The sequence below is a fragment of the Rhipicephalus microplus genome, chromosome X (assembly GCF_043290135.1).
Source record: "Rhipicephalus microplus isolate Deutch F79 chromosome X, USDA_Rmic, whole genome shotgun sequence".
In the NCBI taxonomy this organism is placed as follows: domain Eukaryota; kingdom Metazoa; phylum Arthropoda; class Arachnida; order Ixodida; family Ixodidae; genus Rhipicephalus; species Rhipicephalus microplus.
The window spans coordinates 458,839,376-458,861,106 of record NC_134710.1 but is presented as its reverse complement, the minus strand read 5'-3'; the positions used below and the strand labels follow the sequence as shown (position 1 = coordinate 458,861,106).

Genomic DNA, 21,731 nt, shown 5'->3' with positions numbered 1-21,731 from the left:
TTTTTGTTTTAAGGAAGGAAAGTATATTTCAACTTTCTCATTGACGGCTATAGGCGTCAAGTTGGCAACTGTTGTCCGACCAAATGGCAATATAGCCACGAATGGCAAACTTCAAAAATTTTTTTATCGGGAAAGAAACTATATAGACAGTCTCGAATGGTTTTTGCCATTGCCGCCGCCATCATTCACGTATATGTATGTGTGTGTATATTCAGAGTGCCCCATCTATCTTTAGCCAGAGTAGTAAAATATGCCGACACAAGCAATCATGATGCACCAAATGCATGTTGCTAACCACAGCCTGGAGTTGGTCACGCTTATTCTCTTGTGTTATAAAATATTGTTTATTAAGATCTCTCCAACTAGCTTTTGAAGGAACGAAGATGGATAAAAAAGTTTAAATGAGCCCGTTGGCGATCGCTTTGCAAAAGGTCCGATTAGACAATTTCGAACTTTATATCTGTTAAATATAAGTGTTTTGCTAACTACAAATACCCGCCAAATACAAAAAATACCACGTGACAAACTCGCTCATGCGCCAGTGCGCATGATTACTCTAGTAATTTCAAACATTTTATGTACGAACGATTTGAACGATTGTGCTGTCTCGACAGGGGTGAGTCTTTGCGATGAACATAGTGTGCTTTTGGTCACAAAAGCGATAACCACTGTGACTGCTTATTGCTGTTATGAACCGTTGCGAGGAGGAGGAGGAGTGTGAAAACATTATTTCAACAGAAAAGTTTGGAGCACGCAGGCTCCAGGGCCCCCGCACAATCTCGCTCATTTTATGGTACTCTATCACGCTGGCAGGCCGCTCGGCAGCCATTGTCTGCTCAACCGGGTCCTCTGAACGCAGTAGGGTCTCCCAGTCTTCCCAGGTCTTCAGATGTTCTAGAGACCATGAGGGAGGATCCGCCGGGCAGTGAAAACTGATGTGTATAGCAGAAGCATGAGATTCAGGGCAGAGAGTACAGGCTTGTGTTGCAAAAAGGGAGTGATAGTGTGACAGGATGAGAGGAGAGGGAAGAGTGTGAGTCTGCAGCCGGCACCAGAGGGTGACCTGTCGGTTTATGTGGGACTTGTGGGATAGTAGAGAAAGCTGGCACTCTGCTCTATAGACCTGAGTGAGCTCGTTCAAAGTGTGCGCGTGCTCCTTAGAACATCCGGGGTCAGAGGCCGCCAGTTGCCGGTTTAGGGCACCTCAGGCTAAGAGGTCTGCGGCCTGGCTTCCAGGATTCCCGGAGTGCGCGGGCATCCAGATGAGCTCCACATTACGGGGTGGTCATTCAGCGAGTGAGTTCAGTATGCAAAAAGCAGTGACGTGAAGTCGGCCTCGCAAAGAAATTTAAAACTACGGTTTGGGAATCGGATAAAACATGCTGTGCTTCCTTTGTAGCTTCGGGAGAGGCGTCTGGAGCAAGTGTGTCAAAAGGAGTGTCAAAAGAACGGAGGAGTGTCATAAGATCGGCTCTTGCCTCCACCTTGGTTATGTCGGTGTCGATTTCGGGGTTCGGCTGTCCTGTGTATAATGGAAGAGCAGTTGGTATTCCAGGCGATGTGTAGGTGTCACGAAGTTTATCTAAGAGATCATTAGGGTTGTCCATGTGTGTCTGGATAAGCTGGGTGACGTAGTGCTGGGTAGTGGTTTTCGTGTGCGATAGGTCAAGGAGGTGTCGGAGGAGGTGCCATGCTTTTTTGCTGGTAAACCTATTAGCAATGCCATCGCATACTTGCCCCCAATCGGAGTAGCATAGCTCCTCTGAATGTTGTTGGATTTCAGAATACAAAGTGGTTCTGCGTTTGTTTAGTGTCCTGTTATGTATACCGCGTTTCAATCATTCTACAAGGTTGTGATTAGCATCACACAGGTGTGCAAGTCTGTTTTCGAGTGTATGGGTGTCTTCGGTGGTTTTAATCAGTCGCGTATGATGGTGGACGTTGGTCTGAAGAGAGTGTACCCAATCATTGATGTTCGTGATCAGATTGTGTGCGCGGATGGTACACGCAGCACGAAGAACGTCCCACTCAATGAGTTTGTGTGTCCTAGAGGTGTGCCGGGGTTATTTTAAGGGGATCGATACTTGTATAATGTGGTCATCGCTGCCCAGTATGCACGGTGTTCTCGTCCATGTGACCATAGAGAGAGAGTGACTCAGCACCAGGTCCTGACTAGCGTCCATACTAACACTGCTTCCTATCCGTGCAGGTGTCTGAAAGTTGTTGGGGGCGTAGAGTTGGAGGTTCTGTAGGAGCAGCCATAATCTGCGACCTCTATGTGTGGTTGTTTTTTTTATTCCCAGTAAGTAGGCTGAGTGTTGAGATCACCACTGGTAAGCAAGGAATGTTTCCCCGCCAGTCGATGCAGCTCCCGGAACAGAGAGTTGAATGAGGCCATCGGTTTAGACGGCGCGTGGTAAACATTAGAGATATATATAGATGGGATGGTATGTGCGTGGCGACGCGAGCGATCGAATGCTTTTCACTACCCTTCTATTACTTTTTTTCTGTCTCTTTAATTCCCATTCCCCCCTTCCCGGCGCAGAACTGTGGAGGTGCCCTCCATTGAGAGAGGCAGTAACTAAACTGTGCTTTTTTCATCCCTTGCCCTGTTTCAAAGTCACTTCGTGTGTGGTGAATAATTTTAGTTATACCGCAGGGTGTGTGGTATGTGATGTAGTGTGTCTTGTATGTGAGACTGCGGTCGACAAGGGTGGACGCTCTTGGTGAGTTTGTGGCATCAGAGTGTGTGGAGTTGTAACTATGAAGTGTGGCCTGCATAGCAGTATCTTGAAGAAGAAGAAATTGGGGCATCGGAATAAGCGTGGGAAGTAGAAGCTACGCAGAGTATTAGAGAGCACCAGAATCATGGCATGCGTAGGCGCGCCAGTGGGTTGGTCCCTTGATATTTTTTCTCATTCTCGGGAACTTGTAGTTCGCATGAAACACTAATAAATTTTAGATACAAAGCTCTAAACTCTCTAATGGGACGTTTTGTCAACTGATCTACAACTTTCTCATTGAAACTTTTATGGATCTTCTTTTCTTGAAAATTTAGTTAATTAAAAAGATCTAATTGAAAAATATTTTAAAACTGAGAAAAATAGTCAGATTGACTCCAGGCAAAGCTAAGCAACAAGAATTTCGTCGTGTCCTAATTTTGTGTGTTGGCATATTTTTAAACTCTGGCTGAAGATTCCTAGGCACCCTGTATATAGAGGGATCGATGTGCTATCCTCCTCTTTCTGCGCATGAATACTCGCCTTTCCGACCGGGGTCATCTGCACGCGCTTACCTTGTGAGCAAACGAGGGCAGGTAGGGGCCACTTATGGTTACCGCGCTACCGTGGAAACAATCAGCGCGCGGCTCGTGCCCCCATAGCAGGTGCGATTTTCTAAGAGCCGCAGTCGCAACTCGAAAAAACGGTGCCAAAAGTGTACTTGAAGCGACCTTGTTCTTTTGCACCAGCTATTGTAGAGTTGCGTGAGATCATATCTAAATGAGTTGACTGCCAGCCTCACTTCGTATAAAATTCAAATTTTCCGCTATGGCCACACCACAAAAAAATAAGTTACTTAACAAGCGCATGTTTACTGCAAATAATGTATAACTGCCACTGTATGATTATGAGAGACACCATCGTTGAAAGGCTCCGAAAATATTTACTACAAATATTGTTGCTCCTCAACATGCTAGCCTTGCTTTGTAGAACATTTGAATATGTTGCCATCACATTCGTTGCTTCGCCCCTTTTGCGTAACTGTGACTTGTTTCTTATTTGGAACAGAAATTGTAATGATAGAATTTTCCACAAAAAATAACTGTTTACTTGTTTTCAATTTGGGTACAAAGGTAATTTTTAAATGCAGCATCACATGGTGCAAACTGTGTCACAATATTGACAAACATGAGAATTTCATGAAGTTTGTGATTTTTCATGTAGAGTTGACACGCTTGGGAGGTCTAAAATATTCTTTTCCATAAAAAATAATTTCTGTGGAGTAAGTAATCTCTACTCAAATATTCATACAAAATGAAGTGTCGCAACAGACCAAACGATAACAAAGTGCCTTTTTGCTCAATTTTTAAAGGCGTATGTGGCCGAAACAATGCATTTTTGTAGCTGAGCTTGAAATACCACACAAAAGTTCTTTAATTACCATGCATACCAAATTTGCCACAGAAAGAAGGAGTGGCACACTCAAAATATTTTTTTCACTAACAACACCTAGATGACATGGCGGTAAGTTCAGAAGGCAGCCACCTCACTAAAACATTTTGTTCCTAATATTCTAGCAGTTTACTGTTTTAAATGCAATAAATGGGCACAATTTTTTAAATACATATCAGTTGACTGCCGAAATGGCTGGGACATTTGGCGTGAAATGACCCAGCTGGCTTTTTGTGTATAAATGACTGCAGTAACTTTGTTTTGAGACACAGCTGGGTATCGCACGTTAATTTGGCATTTTCATGAAACAATTGGTATAACTGACATTTACCTATTCACACACTTTAGGAATCACCTCACGGTGGCTTTGTTACGGTAACAACTTATTAGAGTACCCTCAATCGCTCAACGGAAGAGATGCTCTGCAGCGTTTTAAAATAACCTTGGTACTCTTCGCATTCCACAGAACGTTTCATTATTTATTTTAAATGCAAGCTAACTTTTACCTATCACCATCACGTTGTAATAGTTCCGGTAATTAATGCATTTCATGTATTGTGTAATGTGTACTAGGCCTTCCTGTATGCTTTTATAGCCAATCCTACCTCGCCAAATATCGCTACATCGCTAATCAAGAATTCTCATATATATGCCTCCTTATATGTTTAAAACCGTGCTTTCAGCACTGCTGTTTTAACTGGTTTGCTGCGATCTAACTCGTGTTTATATGTACTTTTTGTGCTAATGAAATTCTCGACAGTTTTTTCTTGACTACCAGCTTCTGTTGCATTTATATATCATGTCACCTATATTTTTGCGATAGGATAAAAAACAATATCTTAAAACATATTGCTCAGTTAATCTTGCCTTGTCCATTTTTGAATAATAAACAACATCGTCAGCCAAAATGTTAAACCACAATTTTGTAATGAGCAAAAAGCTTTATACGTTTTAAAGCCGATACTTAGACCCCGCCAAAAGGGAAGAGAAAACAGTGATCACAATCACCCCATAACTTCATGCTACCTTTGCTGTCTGTCAGCCTCTGGAGTGCGTACATCTGCACCCTACTTGTACTCTAACTATGCCAAATAAAGAAATACGTGTTGGGTCTATTTTATTACAGCAGACATGTGATATATCTTGGAAATATAATGAGCAGCAGCTTCTAACTATAGTAGGGCAAAGCAGTTTGAGTATGTTCAGTGGTGCTGCATATGTCAGGGAAACCGCAAGCGAAAGCTTGTCTGCGGCGTTGCAGTAACAAATCGCATAAAGCCTAAGTGTGATAAAATTCTAGCCTACCCTTTGGGTAGTGTGCTGTGCAACCAAGAGAAAAGTATGTTTGACAGCAGGTGCAAAGAAATGAACGTGAAAGAAACAAACTAAAGTGTTTTACGAAGTAAGGCTAGCAGCTCAATTTCCTTTCGTGTACGCACTGGCGTTACCATGCTAAACACTTGCCTGAAGACGCGTGGCCACTGCAGCGAGAGAAGGAACATTTATGCGAACAAAGTGGTCTGCGCAAAGCAGGTACAAAGCTATGGGCGGTTTGCTGGTCCCTGTAAAGATAGGGCACGCACAACCACGCCTGGTCACCCAGAACGCACACTTCGTGCACGCCGGTGCCTCTCCGTTCGCTTGAGCCGCGATCGCTGGTGGTCATCTCAATCTATCAACAACACATCTTGCAGGCAACGCGCGAGGCGACGTTCTCGCACCTTAAAGTTTATACACAACTCATAGGCAACGTTGAAAACGCACCTGGGAATAAATATGAATGTAGGGGCACGGTCTTGGCACACGCACTGGCATCGCTGAGATGGTGCGTGCACATGCATATGAGAGGAGGTGGCGGGGACAACGACTACAACGGCAGATGAGTGCTGGGGCTTGGAAGGGCTTGGAAGTGGCAAGTGAAGTTGTATCCCCTCGAGTTTTCAGTGTACGATTCAGTGGGCAGAGGGTGGGGAAGCCCGTCAAAAAAGGCAAAAAACCCTGCCTTCAAGCAATATGAGGTGGTCCTGCAGGGCGCAAAGGCCGTTTCCTTAGCTATAGTGTTCCTTCTCGCATCCTCAAGTGTCCGTGCGTTTTGTGGCACAGCTTACGCCATCTTAAAAAAGCAAGAAGGCATTACTGCGAGTGTTCACTTGTCTGAAGATTGTTTGTCTCAACAGTGTTCTTTCTAATAGGCCGTTTTTGTGGCAATGGGATGAAATTCACTCGTTTTTCTGTGCGCGATGGTGCATTTCACGTCCATTTATTAGTAAGCAAATGTTTACCACAAGTTTTTAGGCTGATAAAGCTAAGAACATTTTAGTGTTGTTAGAAGTCTTGCTAATGCTATCTCTATTTCACATTTCGGTTTAAATTTCAAGTTCTCTGCAATAAGAAATATTTTTGCATATTAGCGTTATTGATGCAATGCAGTATAGCTCTGTCCTTGAGGTGCGTAGTGGTATGGAGGACCTAAAATATATCGTATTTAGCCTGGCTGAACAAGTGGTTTTTATTGTGTCTTCGCAGATGATTGGTGGTTATGCTTAAGCCATTCGAAGTTTTTTTCTTTATGAGAAGGTCTGCGCATAACTCAATACAAATTGATGTAGAGATTACTATTGAAACGACGCTTCATTGTATGCACTGAAAGATGCGGAACGCTTAAGAAACTATGCTGATTTTCTGTCAGTGCGCATTCTCGTATAGCGTAGGATCTAAGATGGGAGTGACAGCTGCTACCCAAGCATGTATTTCATCCTTTTTTCTTTGACATTCATGAGAAACCTCAGTATGCGTATACTCACCGTTTCAGAGTCTCCTCTCCAATTTCGTGCCTGAAGAAGCAGATCCCACCAGTGCTTCTGAACCTCGGCATAATACTTCTTGTAAAACTCTTTGGTGTTTGGGCCAGATGCGATAAGTGGCAGAAGGTACATGCACATCATCATGAAGAACAAGGGTACGGTGCACCTAAGAAAAGACAGAACGGCGTTGAGTAAAAAAAAATGGCCCTGTATCTGCATGTAATCTGAAAATGTCGTCTGAAGACAATAGTCGTGCGTGTGGAGATAGTGAACAAACCATTTCTTTGACGGTTCTGTGCAAGAAAATCGATGAATGGTATTCTGGAGGCGCTGCGTTAGTGTATCGAGCGGGCAGCGGAGGCGCACGAGCGCATCACGTCACGTCACACGTGAGAAAAGAGCGCCATCTGGCAGTTTCTTTTGAAAAACAAAGCGCGTCACCTTTGAGACAAGCTTAGGTGATGATGTGTAGAACGCAAGGCGACGAGTACGTGACACATCCATGTCGTCTTAGCAAAGAGTTGAAAACACTCGCTTGTTCGTGCAAGCGTTGCATGGTCAGCGCAGCGTGCTAAACGCTACGGTACTTAGAATTACTTATGTATGCCTCTGCTAGCAAAAGGTGCACATGCAGAATATATACGTGTTGTTATGGCGCCTCAGATATGCGCAATAATTGCTTTTTAATTGACAATCATACATGCATGAACGCAGAATCTTGAGCAACATTGGCGGGTGCTGTGGATAGGGTCGGCCGTTCGGGGTATCAGCTGGTGCCGTTTTGAGTACCCGGTTCGCGGTAAGGGTTGACAAACAGACACGCGCACAGACAGATAGACAGACCAAAGTGTTTGCGTCCAAAGTCCCCAAGAAAGACTATCGTTTTTAAAAGCGGAGGTGCATATCACAGCCACTGATAATAGTGAGTAACATTGTGAAATCGTGTTTACAATGCGAGTACTGCGAGAAAATATTCGTGGCGTGTTTCCACGAAACATTTTTCCGAAGCTGATCAGTAGGGTGGCTTGTTGGGCACGTTGATTCCTTCTTACGGCACATTTAGCACAAAAAGCGAAGACGAGAGAAAGACAACACAATAGCGATGGAGAAGATTGAAGAAGTTTGAACTCTCGGGTTGGGATGCTACAGGGAGGCGACAGCCTCTGGCACAAAAGGTAAAAAATACTGGTCATGAAAGTGCAAAAAATGCCAAGAGGGAGAAAGGGGGTTCTAATTACTCATGTTGTCTTCCAAGTGTGGCTTCATCTAACACTTCTGTTTACATAATAATTGTAGTCTTTATATGAAAATGGAAGGTTGAAACTTACTGAGAATGCTATGAAGTGTGTAGCTCTCCAGGTGACCAGGATTTCGAATATCGTGGTATGCTGTTGTAGCTTGGCTAACGCAGGCAAAAAGCACATATAGACGAATTCCACTGGAGATACGTCACGAAAATGCAGTGCTGCTGTCGCGAGCATTTGTTTTCACTTGGTAGGCAAAAATTGCTTCGCCTACCGCGTTTGATGCTGTCTTTTGGCTGGTGCATGTGTTGTTTGTCGTCATGCAAGGGAGAAAAAAAAAGGGTATACCGGCGAGCTGTCATAGGTATTTGTGAGGGAACGTACAAGAAAGACGGGCTAGGTTTTTTTCAGTTTTGTGTTGACGATCCACGCAGATCAGCCGGAGCTGTGAAACGCGAGAACCCGCCTTTGACGCTGCTGCATCGATTACGTTTTGTAGAGGCTTACCCAGAAAACAAACGGTAAGTTCTGTCAGGCGTTAGAATAGGTCGTGCAGGCGCATCGAGCACGTTTACCTCAAAGCGTGTTAAGGTTCTGAATTGCATTACCGTATGCAAAGCATTTTTCGTGGTTGCCATCTTAATATAACTGCAAAAGTTTTTGCCATGTCAAAACGATATCGTTATTTCGCGCGAACGAATAGTGTCACCCGGTCATCAAGCCGACGATTGATTATATGTTTCTTTCTTCGGGAGTACGGTTAAATAAAGAAGCAGTTAACGAAATGAAGACTATGACTATCTTTTTTTTGTGATTATATGGGGCTGCGATGACACACCTAACACAAGTGTATCAGGCAGGACTGTTCTGGCTGTGGTGTGCTACTCGAGATTTTCACGTATGTGTGAATTCACAGAAAAATATCACTTGGAAAGCTTGCCGACTCTGTCTACAGTCCGTACGCATTTTCAGCGTCGGCTTGAGGGTATGAATTGAGCCGTAGACCATACAGGTACATAACCGCATAGTCCACAGCATCTTCTTGAATAATTATCGCAAGTGTGTCGCGGATGAAAGTGTCGCCAAGATCAACTTGTAGTTTGCATGAATAACTTTTGCGGCACATGTGTGATATGCGAGGACTTTGTGTCAAGATTCATGGCTATGTATTTTTACATCGCGCATTTGTATTCGTACAAATAAAAATGTGCACATGTAACTTAGCCTGCAGTTATGACGATAACATTTCCACCGTTAGGAAGCCTCATATATTTTGATGAGGTTCTCAAACTAGAGATAAACGCCAACATAGCTCATACGCTCATATGAAGACCCCTATACAGCCACTGACACTTCCCCTGTTGCTGCCGTTGCTTTTAACCATGTGACAAGCCTCCAGACACGGCAGCTTGAGAACTGCCGCGCTAGTTGTCACGTGATCACAGAAGGTGGTGGCACACATTTAGCTGGGATGACTAAGCGGAGCCAACGCACCGTGACGTCACACAGTGTCTATCGTGTTTACTCATATAGAGTAGGTCTATTGGCCTGGTGTGCGACAAATGGCGGTGCAGCGAACACCGCTTGTATGAGTAGGATTCACCCGCTTTCGAGTCACGGCGTCGTACGGAAACAACCGTTGTGGTAAAAGTAAGCAAAGACGCAGTTCAAGTGGCTATCTTCTGTGTGTTGGCTGCAGACGCTGTTCTGTAACAACCGTGGGTGTCTACTTTCAGCGCTCATTTTAAAAGCACAGTGCTTTGTTTCTTAAAATTGTGGCCGCTTGACTTCGCGGTGACTTCTGCACAATGATGGAGTACTGCTTTGTGCCTTTATAAATGATCATGCACCCATGGGAAGGGCGCTAGCCTTCACAACTATCCTAAGTACCCGAAGCTGAGGCCGAAGTGAATAGTCAAACTCAGAGAGCAATAAGAAACCAGCGCTGGATTTTCCAAGACCACCCTGGTCTGAGAGCGCGCACTTCTCAGCTGCTCCCACAGACGAAAGTGGCGGCTGGTAGAGCGCATCGCCATAACAAACCCAAAGTGAGCTAGCGGTACTGCTGCGTATTCTAGTGAAACAATATATAAAAAGAGGTAGCACGCAGAGGGAAAATGGAGGAAGTAAAAAGAGGAGGCGGTGTTGCATCCAAGTGGTCCGGCGAGCAAAACTCTCTCCCGCTCTCGTGTCTAGCGCTGTCGGGCTCGTTTCTAGACCGAACGGCGTGTGTCTGCTGTGCTTATTCGATAGTGAAGAATGCCATCAGTGGAGACCTGGGCCAAATAGTTAAGTTTGAATGGAGTTTTCTCGAATATAAGACGAACGTATTACGCAACATACGGTCTATGTAAACTTTTTTTTATCTGGTCCGCTGAGTGTTGAGTCGTGCACGTCAGGACTAACAAAGTTTTCATGCGTCCATTCATCTGACCACCGCCACCGAACCCCGATGCCACCATGTGAAGTGAATGATACAGTTGCGTGTAAAGGAAAGCTGCCTTGTCCACAAGACTTGTGCGAGAACAAGTCCACCTACGCCTCTGAGCTGCCATAAAAAAAAAATTCGTGGTGAACGCTCCATGCAGGGATGCCTCAGTGTAACCGTTTTTTGCAAAAGACAGGGTTCTTGTTACGAAAAAAAGCAGCGGACTGCTCTAAGCTTAGCTTTCGGGAGTCAGCCAATGCTGTAAGTGTTTTTCTCACTGGCTGCCGTGACTAAGTAACATCGGAATTTATGCCTTGCTAGAGAAGTATCACGTCTTCGATTTTCACTCGTTGTTTAGTTCGCCTATCAACACAGCTTCCGTTTTTCCGCTTGCCCGTGTCGGCCTTAATTGAAGGAGTCTGTTGAACATCGATAATTACTGGGCTTTAAAATGCCAAACAAGATATCATTTTGAGGTACGCTGTAGTGTGTGTATCAAGATTGTGGTCACTTGAAGTTCTCCGAAGTGCACATATATCTTGGTTCAGGGGTGTTCTTTTTGTATTTCACCCCCACCGAAGTGCGGCCGCCGTGGTCGCTAATCTATTCCGTGCCCTCAAGAATTGTAGCGCGACACCACGCGAGCTATTTTGCAATGGTGGTTTCGTTTATCAACATCCCCGTGCATACATACCGCGGACAGAGCGTGCAATTGATGCCAGAAAAAATTGATGCAGCTACCACTTACTCCGCTTTTGTTCTTGTTTTGTTTTACTGAAGATGTTTGCAGCGCGGTATCGTTGCAGCACGGACATATGAATGAAGGCATGTCAGCCAGTACTATAATTAGCACAAAACCCAGCATGCAACCAGAAAATGAGGACGAGGGAGCTGCCATCAGGGCAGCGCTGTCCTTTCGATACTATATGCATACACGCAATCCGCTTTGGACGGCTTCTTTCTGTTTTAGTGCTTTCTCTGTGAGATTAGCCTTTGCACAATTTTTTTTTCTAAACCACTGTGCAGTATTACTGGCAAAATAGCTTTTGGAGCTCTTCCTTCAAATATGAAGTGCGGCAGCAGCCCACGAGCGTGCTACGGCTGGTCGTCCGGCTGGTCGTCGGGCGCGAGCCGCTGAGGTCGCGACTCTCCGCCAGATGCTCTTTTTCGGAGTGCCTGCTCGGTAGGGCACCGGAACCCAGAACGGAGGAGAAGAAAGAGCAAGGAAGTTCGGAAAAAACAAGTTCAGCAAGTTCAATGGTCGCAAGACCCACTTTCAGCGAGGTAGTGGTGGTGTTGGGAGGGGACAAGGCAGCTGGCGTAACAGGTGAGAGTAACCCCCAGATGCAGCATACTCCAAATGAAAAGTCACAGCACGAGATAATTGCTGGCGACACGAATTTAAATCGATGCCCAGAAGCAATCAAAGGAAGGCTCAAGGGTGACGAAAAGGTTGCAGTAGGGACGTTCCCAAGACGCAAGCTGGAAGCAGTCATTAGGCAAGCGATCGCAAAACTCAAAACTAGTTGATGAACGGAACCTTGTGATAATTGCAGGTGGTTTAAACGATGTTCTAAATGAAGATACGGCAGGACTAGCGACAACACTGGCGAAAGGAGTCGTTGACATGCGCGCCATTTTTTCTCAAGTACAGGTAGTGATATGCACAGTACCGGAGGTGCCAATGCGTGACGGCAACCTGAAAAGAGCGGTTGTCAACGCAAACCAAGAGATATGGCGCATGAATTGAGAGAAAGGCTTTGAGGTAGTGGAAATAAACAGAGAAATGCATAGGTGGGGTGTTTTTCAACGAGACAGAATTCACTTCATGAGAGGCTAAGTCATGAGGTGGGTTAGCGACTTGCAGGACGCCCAGTAGCTTTTTTGGGGGCACACGGGCCATTCTATGTGCAGGATAGCTGGTGACAAGGAAAACAACCAAGGGGACTCTTTGACAGGGGGTATAAGCAGATACAATTCCAAAGTAGCATAGATATCTAATACACGTAGAGTCCGGTGGAGAATTCGATGTAGCCACGAGGGCTGAGCCAATTCAGACGTAGGGTATATCAACATGCCGGGTGGTAGGAATAGGCTAAAGTGGGAAGAGATATAAGAACAGCTAGGGCAGGAGAGGCCGATGGTATACGGTTTTGTAGAAACACATCTTAGGGACATGTAACAACCTCCTGAAAATCTGGACTAAGCATTGGAGTACTGTAAAAGAACAGAGGGCAGCAGAAAGCGGGGGAGTATTGGGGCATTCATTCATAAAAGTACAGACTGGAAAAGGGTCAGGCAGGAGTGAAAGGTACATTTATGCTAAAAGGGAAAGTGGTAGGGCAAATGACGCTCCTGGGTTTTGTATATTTGTGGACAGGGGCAAAATCCAGAGAGGACAATCAGCAAATGTTGAAGTGCATAGAAAATGACATTGACAAACTAGGAGAAGAATGTGAGGTGAATATATTAGGAGATATGAATGTGCACATAGATTATATGAATATATATACTGACCCAACAGCCAGAATGCTAGTGAATATGTGTGAAAGGCATGATTTAAGCATTTGCAACACCACCGAGAAATACGCAGAGCAGATAACATGGGAGTTGGGAAGGCCGTAGTCGACTGTAGATTACGCAATATTGTCCCACAGGGTGCATGATTGGCTAAGGGTGATGAACACAGACGAATATGAGTCCTGAAGCTTAGGTAGTGACCACAAATGTATCAAGCTGAGTTTTGAAAGAGAAATGAAATTGCAAAATCACCATAACGAGCAACCACACCATAGTATGTATTCAGAAAGGCAAGTAGAGATAGCAACTAAAGAGAATGAAAAAATAATCACTGAGGATACTAAAATAGAGAGGACGTACAGATATTTAACTCGATTGTACGAGTTAGAGCTTGCGAAGATAAGAGTCAAGTCAACCGGGAAAAGCAGACCCAAACCCAAGAGCTGGTGGGGTGAGGAAGTGAAGAGAGCTATAGTAAGACGTCAGGAAGCCTCCAGAGAACACAGGTATGATAAACAGAGGAGTGCACTGGCAGATGTCAAAATAAAATGGGATAACTTTCCAAGCTGCAGAAGGGAAGCATCCGAATCGATCAGTGAAAAGATCAGAAGAAAGGGGGCGCAATGTATGGCGGAAGTAAACAAAATAGATAGTAAGGCAGCTGCAAAGTTTTGGAACAATCTGAAATTTCTGAGTAATAACACAAGCATGAAACAGAGGTTTATAACTACAGGTCAACGGGTCAGACTAGAAGGGGATGAGTCAATGGAATATACATCTAAGCAATGATCCCAGAAAAATTTAAACACCAAGAAAGTGCTGCATGCACCGTTCCAGATTAGGATGGACCAACTAGCTCAGTAAGTGGGAAAGGGCCGAGAAAAGGGTTTCTAATAGCACAACAACAGGTCCTGACGGCATTCTAATCATGCTAGTAAAGGAACTAGGACCATACTCTAAGCAAACATTGAAATATTAAAAGAAATAGCGAGCAAAGCAATAATAGATGGTGAAGCTCCCAATGGGTGGAAACTAAGCAGGATAAACATGATCTATAAAGGAAAGAGGGACAAAGCGGATATAAACTGACACCATCCTATAACACTGACTTCAGTAGTTTACAGGCTGGTGATGCAGATAGTAAAGGAAAGACTACAGACGTAGGTGGAGAACGATGGTGTGAAGAGAGAAGTACAAAATGGGCTCCAAAAACGAATAAGGTTGGAGGACAAGCTGTTTTCATTCTTGCAGTGTATCAAAATAGCGGAAAAAGAACACAGGCCTCTGTGGCTGGCATTTCTAATTATCAAGGAAGCTTACAATAGTGTCAAGAAGACTTGTGGGGAAAACTCGATACACTAGATGTGGAAGATGGAATAACTAATCTTTTAAAGGATATCTATAAAAGCAACAAGGTAGTTATCGAATGGGAAGAACAGGTATCTGAACCTATTGAGATACAACGCGGACTTTGACAGGGATGTCCCTTGTCCCCTTTGTTATCTATGCTGTATTTCCGGGGACTAGAAGCCAACGTAGAGGGTAGTCGACTCGGCTTCAGGCTCTCTTTTGCGAAGAAAGGAAAACACACTGAACAGTCATTACCAGCTTTTATGTACGCAAATGATATAGTAGTAATAGCCGACCACAAGGAAGATCTGCAGTAATTGATAGACATCTGTGGTAATAAGGGAGATAGGTTAAAATAGAAGTTCAGCAGGGAAAAATTTCTTCATCATGATTCTCTATGACTACAAAAGCAGTGAGCATAAGATAGAGGAAGTGACGCTGGAAATAGTGGATAAATACAAATATTTAGTAGTATGAATAATTAATGGGGCTGAGTATCCAAGGGAGTACGAAAAATACGTAATGACCGGGGTATAGGAATGCATCTATAATGAAAAATAGGGCACTGTCGAACTACAAGAGGTATGACGTTGTGAGAGGGTTTTCGAAAGTTGTCATGGTCCCGGGTTTGACGTTCGGCAATGCGGTCTTGTGCATGAAACAGAGGTTCTAGTAAGATTGGAAATTAAACAACGTGGCATCGATAGGCTTGCTTTGGGAGCACACGGAAATACCCCAAATCAGAGCCTACAGGGAGACATGGGATGGACATCGTTTGAGGGCAGGGAAGCTAGCAGAAAGACTGATTTGAGGAACGATTGAGAAAATTGGGGGACGAGCGTTGATCTAGGAAAGTTTTCAGCTACTTGTACACCAAGAATGACAATATTAAATGAAGGAAGCGGACTCGAAAACTGTGAAGCAAGTATTTAGACTACAGCGGAATACCAAGCCAAAAGTAAACATCGGTTAAAAAGGTGGAGGAATCAGAGAGCGACTTGTGGAAGATGGGAATGCTTACGAAATCATCACTGGAGACCTACCAAACTTTTAAGCAGAAAATTGCAAGGAAAAATACCTAACAATTTTCTCGGGGTAGTTCTTTGCTGTCTGAAGCTAGAAGGGGAGTATTTCGGACCAGGACGTACCGAGCAAAATGCGAATTGTAGTGCGTGTGGAAAGGAGGAGGAAACGCCTGAACATTTGATAATATTCTGTAAAGGGCCCCACCTTATAGTCGAAGATAACGGCGCCGAATTTTTCAAAGCATTGGGATTAAGAGATAGTGAAGGCAAAATAGTTTTTAAACGGGTATAAATAACCAGGAGGAGGCTAACTGATTGGTGGCTACACTAGAGGCGTGAGTGAAATTCAATCCTCAAACACACAGTGATAGTACTTAACTTTATGTTCGGGTGGCGTTAGTCACTGCCTGATCTAAAGGGCACAGCCGGATAGATCCATCCATCCATCCAACCTCTCTTGCGCTGGTCTCTCATAGCGCCCTCCGCCTTCATAGACCGTCGGCAGCAAGCACTTCGCTGCTGCACATGGTCACTTTTGCTACTGAGCCGTGCTACACTCCACTTTTCCGTAAGCTTTCAACCGTGTTTCAGCGGCTTGCCAGTGATTCTGCCATTCATTGCACGCAGGATACAGGCGTAAATAACTTACACCAGGTGAAGCGCTGTCGCAAAACCTATCTCGAAGGTGCCTTTACAGGGAGCCGACGACGCGGCCTCCGAATCAGCTCAGGTTGGCGCACATCTTGAGCGCAGCAGAGTGGCGCTGGGTGTCTGATACTACAGCTTTTTTGGTTGGCGTACGTACTTGGTTCACTAATCGAGACAAGCGTGTGCCTAGCACACTGCTTATTATAAAGTCCTAAATGAAACCTTCTGTCGCTGTTTAGTGCACATTCACAAAAAGTTGTCACATTATCATTGTAGCCTTGTGCGTGGTATATCCAATCAGCTACAGCTTTTTGTTACTTTTTGATACCCGAGCAACCGCCCTCTGCGGTCTTATTATCTACTTCTTCATGATGTCGCTTTCGTTGAAGAAACATTACTGAGACAAACTGCAGTAATTTTAACCAACCAGGGGGTGAATTGAGGTGGAATTTGCCCCCTTCTTGAGCCACACCAGCACCTAGCCCTGAAGACTTTTCTTACTTTGATACAGCATGGTCTTTCGCCCTACCGGCTCCCAAAACTGCAATCCAAGCACAATTGTCTCAAGCTTGGTAATTCGATGCGGCTTTGAATTTCAAGTATGTGCCGTGAACGGTCGAGTGACTGCAGAAGCAGCAGTTTAAACAGCTGCTCTGCAGTAATTATTTCATCTGTTTTGGCGAATGCCAAAGCGGCAAAAATCAGTGATTATCACACATATCTATATGTTCACTGTCACTATTAATGCACTGAAGAAAGAATATCCTAAGGAAGCGGGCAGGTGTGCCCTTCTCTTTCGGATTGTTGTAAAACCTAACGACCTCTAAATGAGTGGACGAAGCAGAGTGGCACACAGAGCACTACTTAATTGCGCAGCACTCGATCCCCACGGGGATGTTGTGTGGCAAGTTCGCAAACCCACGTGTTTTCAGGACCTGAACTGCGACGGTAATGCGATCTTCATTGAAGGTATTGGCTGCGCACAATAAACAACGTGGCCTCGGTCGTACACCTCCACGCCGTTTTGCTTGCTGTATCGGCATGCTTGTAGATGCTGGATAAAGGCGCGCTCCCTGAAAGTTCTAAACACTTAAGCTAATTACTATCGCAAGGCTAAAACTGCACTTGAGGAGTGAGAACACCTACACGGAGTTTCACTTTCTGACCAGCAATGCAGTCAGTGACATGGGCGTGCTTATGGGCCATCTAGGAAGTTTCTTGGCCCTATCAATTAGGGTAGAAGCTCGCCCGCATGCCGCAACCATGTCTTGGTCAGCCCAGTGGTCACGTTTGTGCGGCATAATCAAACGGAACAAGTGCGTGCCAAGCAATAAACTGAAATCTAGATGACCGCGCTTGGCATGGTGCTTGCAATCGCGCTTCCGGGAAAGCTTTCCCTCCTTCTCCCAAGCTGGGGCGACTTTGACGACTGTGCTCATGGCCATGTGAACGACGAAGTCCCCTTGGTTTTCATGCGTTGGTCTTCCGCGTTCTCCCTCGCGAAACCAACAGGCGTCAGTATTTGGTGGGTAGAAAACTCGCTCAGCGCTCCTCAGCACCCGCATAACTGGCGCCATACAACACGCTGCTCTGTATACTTCTTACTAACTGCACCCCCCTCAAAAGTGTTACTGGACACTCAATGTGCATTAATACAATACAAAAAAAGAAAAAAGAATATTGTTAAAAAATAATCAACTCTCGGTGCACGTACATGCATTACCCATTTTTCACTTCAATTTCTAAAAGGGAACTGTCGCGTGATACTGCAGAAGAGACATAGAAACAGATACATACTAGTCTCAAAATCACTAAAAAAATGATGTCGCAATGCACAACTATTGAGTCAAAGTTCGTGTTAGCTTGAACAGGGCGCGCGCCCTGTGCAGAGTTCTGTGGCATATTGCCTCTAAAACTCACCACACCACACGGTCATTGTCGCAACACGCGAGACCCACTCCGTGCGCCCTCCAGGCCCCACATAACACACTTAAAGAGAGTGACCGAACTAGCGCTATGTATATATTAGCCTCAACAGATCGCAACAAGCACAAAAAATATAATGAACTCACTTCACAAGCACTGCCTTCTTTCATCTATAAAACTATTCCTACAGACACATGTAATACACCCAAAAACAGTTCTTTCATTTAGGGGCAAGTTCGCATTTCAACAACCACAGCAGCCCCGCCGCGGTGGTCTAGTTGCTAAGGTAGTCGGCTGCTGACACGCAAGTCACGGGATCGAATCTCGGCTATGGCGGGTGCATTTTCGATGGAGGCGAAGATGTTGTAGGTCCGTGTGCTCGGATTTGAGTACACGTTAAAGAACCCCAGGTGGTCGAAATTTCCGAAGCCTTCCACTACTGCATCTCTTGTAATCATATGGTGGTTTTGGGACTTGAAACCCCTAAAATCAATCAACAACCACAGCCAAAAATCTGCCTAGTACAATAAATAAGCTATTTTCAAATCATGACGGATTGATCAATCTCTTCAAATAACCTTACAACATGCATAACACTCATCTGAGCCTTTGACGCAAACACTTGCACTGTCATTTAATTCACGGAAAGTACTTCAGTGGCTACATAACAACAACCGCAATTTTAAAAAAACACAAGCATATGAGGCAGCCCTAAACAGAATAACCAACAACAAATCCGGTCATTAAATTTTCCAAAGAGCTTACGGCTCCACTTCGCACTTCAGTTGCACACGCGATTGTCCTGTCCTGACGACATTTTTTTTTGAAAGGGGAATACGCAAGACGAAGAACCCACTTGTCTCTCCACTGATACCCAATGCTAGGAACTTTATCGCACAGTATACTCAAACGCACTTTCTCGTTTCCTTTCTTGTGCTACTACCACAAGGGCTCTTGCGCGCTAACACTTTGGTTCTGCGCGACTTTGGATCCACCGCTTGACATGACTGCTTCCCGTCCAACTGCTCCCTATCAAGTATCTTGATGTGCGACCCTTCACACAAACCAATCACACGTGGGGGCTCGCATCACCACAATAAACCGCAGAAACGATTGCATAACGGGTACTGCAATGGTGAAAACCACGTTACCAAATACAACACCAGAGGGGATAAGTTATATTCGCAACGCGTGTTTCACAATCTCTCCCATGCAGCCCTTGTATTGGCAAACATCTATCGATAGCTGTTCTCAGGTGCGAGCTCCCTCAGCTCTCTGACTAAACGCATGTTCGTAGAAGCCGACATACATGGTGAGTGCCCCGTCTGGCCCTGTGCGCTGACAATACCTGCGCAGCGAGGCGCCCCGCCATCCCAAGAACACTCGGTAATGACGTATTGCACAAGAAATAGAAGGGAGGACACAAGCGCACCCGCATTCCGCAACCATGTCTTGCTCGCCCTAGTGGTCGTTCGGTGCAACATTCTCAAACAAAACGCATGCACGCAAAACAATGAACAAAAAACTTTGCCTGGCTCTTGCGACGCGGTTCCGGGGAAGGTTCCCCAGTTTTGTTACAAACTGGGGCAACATTGGCGGCTCTGTTCGTGCTTGTGTGAACGACGAAGTCTCCTATGTTCCCATGCGTTGGTCTTCCGCGTTTCCCCGCACGGAACCGATCAGCGTCGTTAGTGGGCGGGTCGAGAACTCGCTCTGCGCTCTGCAGCACCCGCATAACTGGCGCCATACAACAAGACGCCGCTCTGTATACCGCTTACAAACTAGGGGGTGACGTCTATCGTCACCAGAAGCGAGCCTGTTAGGTGTGCTATTTCATTGAGAAAATCAGTGGTATCCTTAACCAAAGGAGCGAATGTGGGTGGACAAAAGTTTATCAAACTCTCAGCATAACGAGATATGTTTTCTTTTATTGTTTGGTTGCACGAAACAAAAAAATGGTCTGAATATTCTGGCTTGTGTATATGTGGGCGCAGATGAAATCTTCCGGCAACAGGACTAGGCTTGTTTAGGCTACGTGATGCCTTATCGTTCATTATTTTCATGTTCACCAAGGCTTTAATGGTATATTTTAGCATGGTAAGAATGCCACTGGTAGGATCAGCGGGAAGTACTTCGTAAAAATCAGTGCCAGATAAGCATCGTATGACTTCTTTCATGTAATTTTTTTTGCCTAATATTACAATCGAGCCACCTTTGCCTGCTGCTTTTATTATAATATCATCGCGCACATTCAAACTTTAAAGGGCCACTCACCAGGCTCCTAAAATACAAAAAGAGCGCAATATTTTTTCCTAATATTTCTCGTTCTACTAGGTGCACTACTGTGACAGACAGTAGTTCACGTGACGTCTACAGCGTACATATTCTCAATTTGTTGATATACGCGAAATATCGTGTATGATTTGTCTCCTGAATTTATTTGCCTGCTGCCGCCCAGTCGTTCTTCTTTGTCCCGAATGAAAATCGTGCACAATCAAACGTTCAAGCCTCATTTTATGTGTTCTAAACTGCCGGAGCGACAATAACAGCGTGCAGCCGAGAAGCACCAAATCCTGGTAGACTCGAGCTCTTAGTGCTGATAGTGCTCACATATATTCCAGAACTAAGGGGCGAGGGAGATACTTCGTGTGTATGACGGAGAGGAGAAAATGACCCCCTCGTCTTTAGGCGCAGGGCAGTAGTGACCCTTTAGGAGTGTCTGACTCACTCACAGAAAAAAAAATTGGAATGGCCTGCGCATTTTGTAAGGGTCAAGCAAGTCGCCCGAGACAGCTTTTATTTTTAGGTCTAGACACATATCTCACTGTGAGGGGGGCTTCTAGTATGCTGTGGACGGTATAGCTGGACGAAGTTTTTTTGTAGCTTGCGTGGTCGTGACAAATTCTTTTTTTTTCTGTAAAATCTTCTTATAAAATTTTTCTATATTCTTCATCAACCTAAATTCCGCAAAGCCACCAGAAGTTGGACAGAAATTGAGGCCTTTTGAAGAATTCTTTACTCTCCAAGGAGGATTGTAACGTCAGAAAGGGTGACTGTGTTGGCGTCTTGTTGGATTATCTCTGGGAATGCTTCAGGTGTTCGGAATATAAAAAGTGGCAAACTCCTTGATTTGGCCAAGTTGGGTGCTCCTGGAACATCCTCCTGAAATATCTTATACAGTTTCCGAGCTTTTATTTCACCTTGGGCGTTTACTTTTTTTGTTCATAAACATTTAACTATTGTACTTCTGGGGGACAAGCTGCTTAGCTAGGGTTGTTTCTTCTTTCGAAATCTCATGAATAGACAAGTCACACTGGTTTATGATAATGGGAATAAGCTCAAATGAACTATCACCCAGCGCAACTCGCCCCCTAAGCCAATTTTGCAGTTCACATAAGCAAGGCTCACATAAAACCTAAGACCATTGGGAATTTCGGAAGCATTTACATATTTGCTGAGGCACGACACATGCAAATCTGCGCGAATGCGTTTTTTAGTCATCTTCAGGCATTTCAGAAAACACGCGAAAACAATACTGAAATTTCTATTACCCCAGCAGTCCTGTAGTCACTGGCTACTTTCGGTTGGGTTGTTCGCCGACTTGCAGCTTGGAA

The 21,731-nt window shown here is 44.8% G+C and overlaps 1 protein-coding gene across 4 annotated transcripts in view; it reads right to left on the bottom strand.

The window, feature by feature from the left end:
- Positions 1-21,731, bottom strand: part of LOC119160843 (nose resistant to fluoxetine protein 6) — a 202,331-nt gene that overhangs the window by 37,981 nt on the left and 142,619 nt on the right. For all 4 annotated transcript variants that reach the window (XM_037413098.2, XM_075880667.1, XM_075880666.1 and 1 more), the window contains exon 10: positions 6,977-7,142. In XM_037413098.2, coding sequence (XP_037268995.1) covers positions 6,977-7,142 — 166 coding nt within the window. The remainder of the gene's footprint in view (positions 1-6,976; positions 7,143-21,731) is intronic.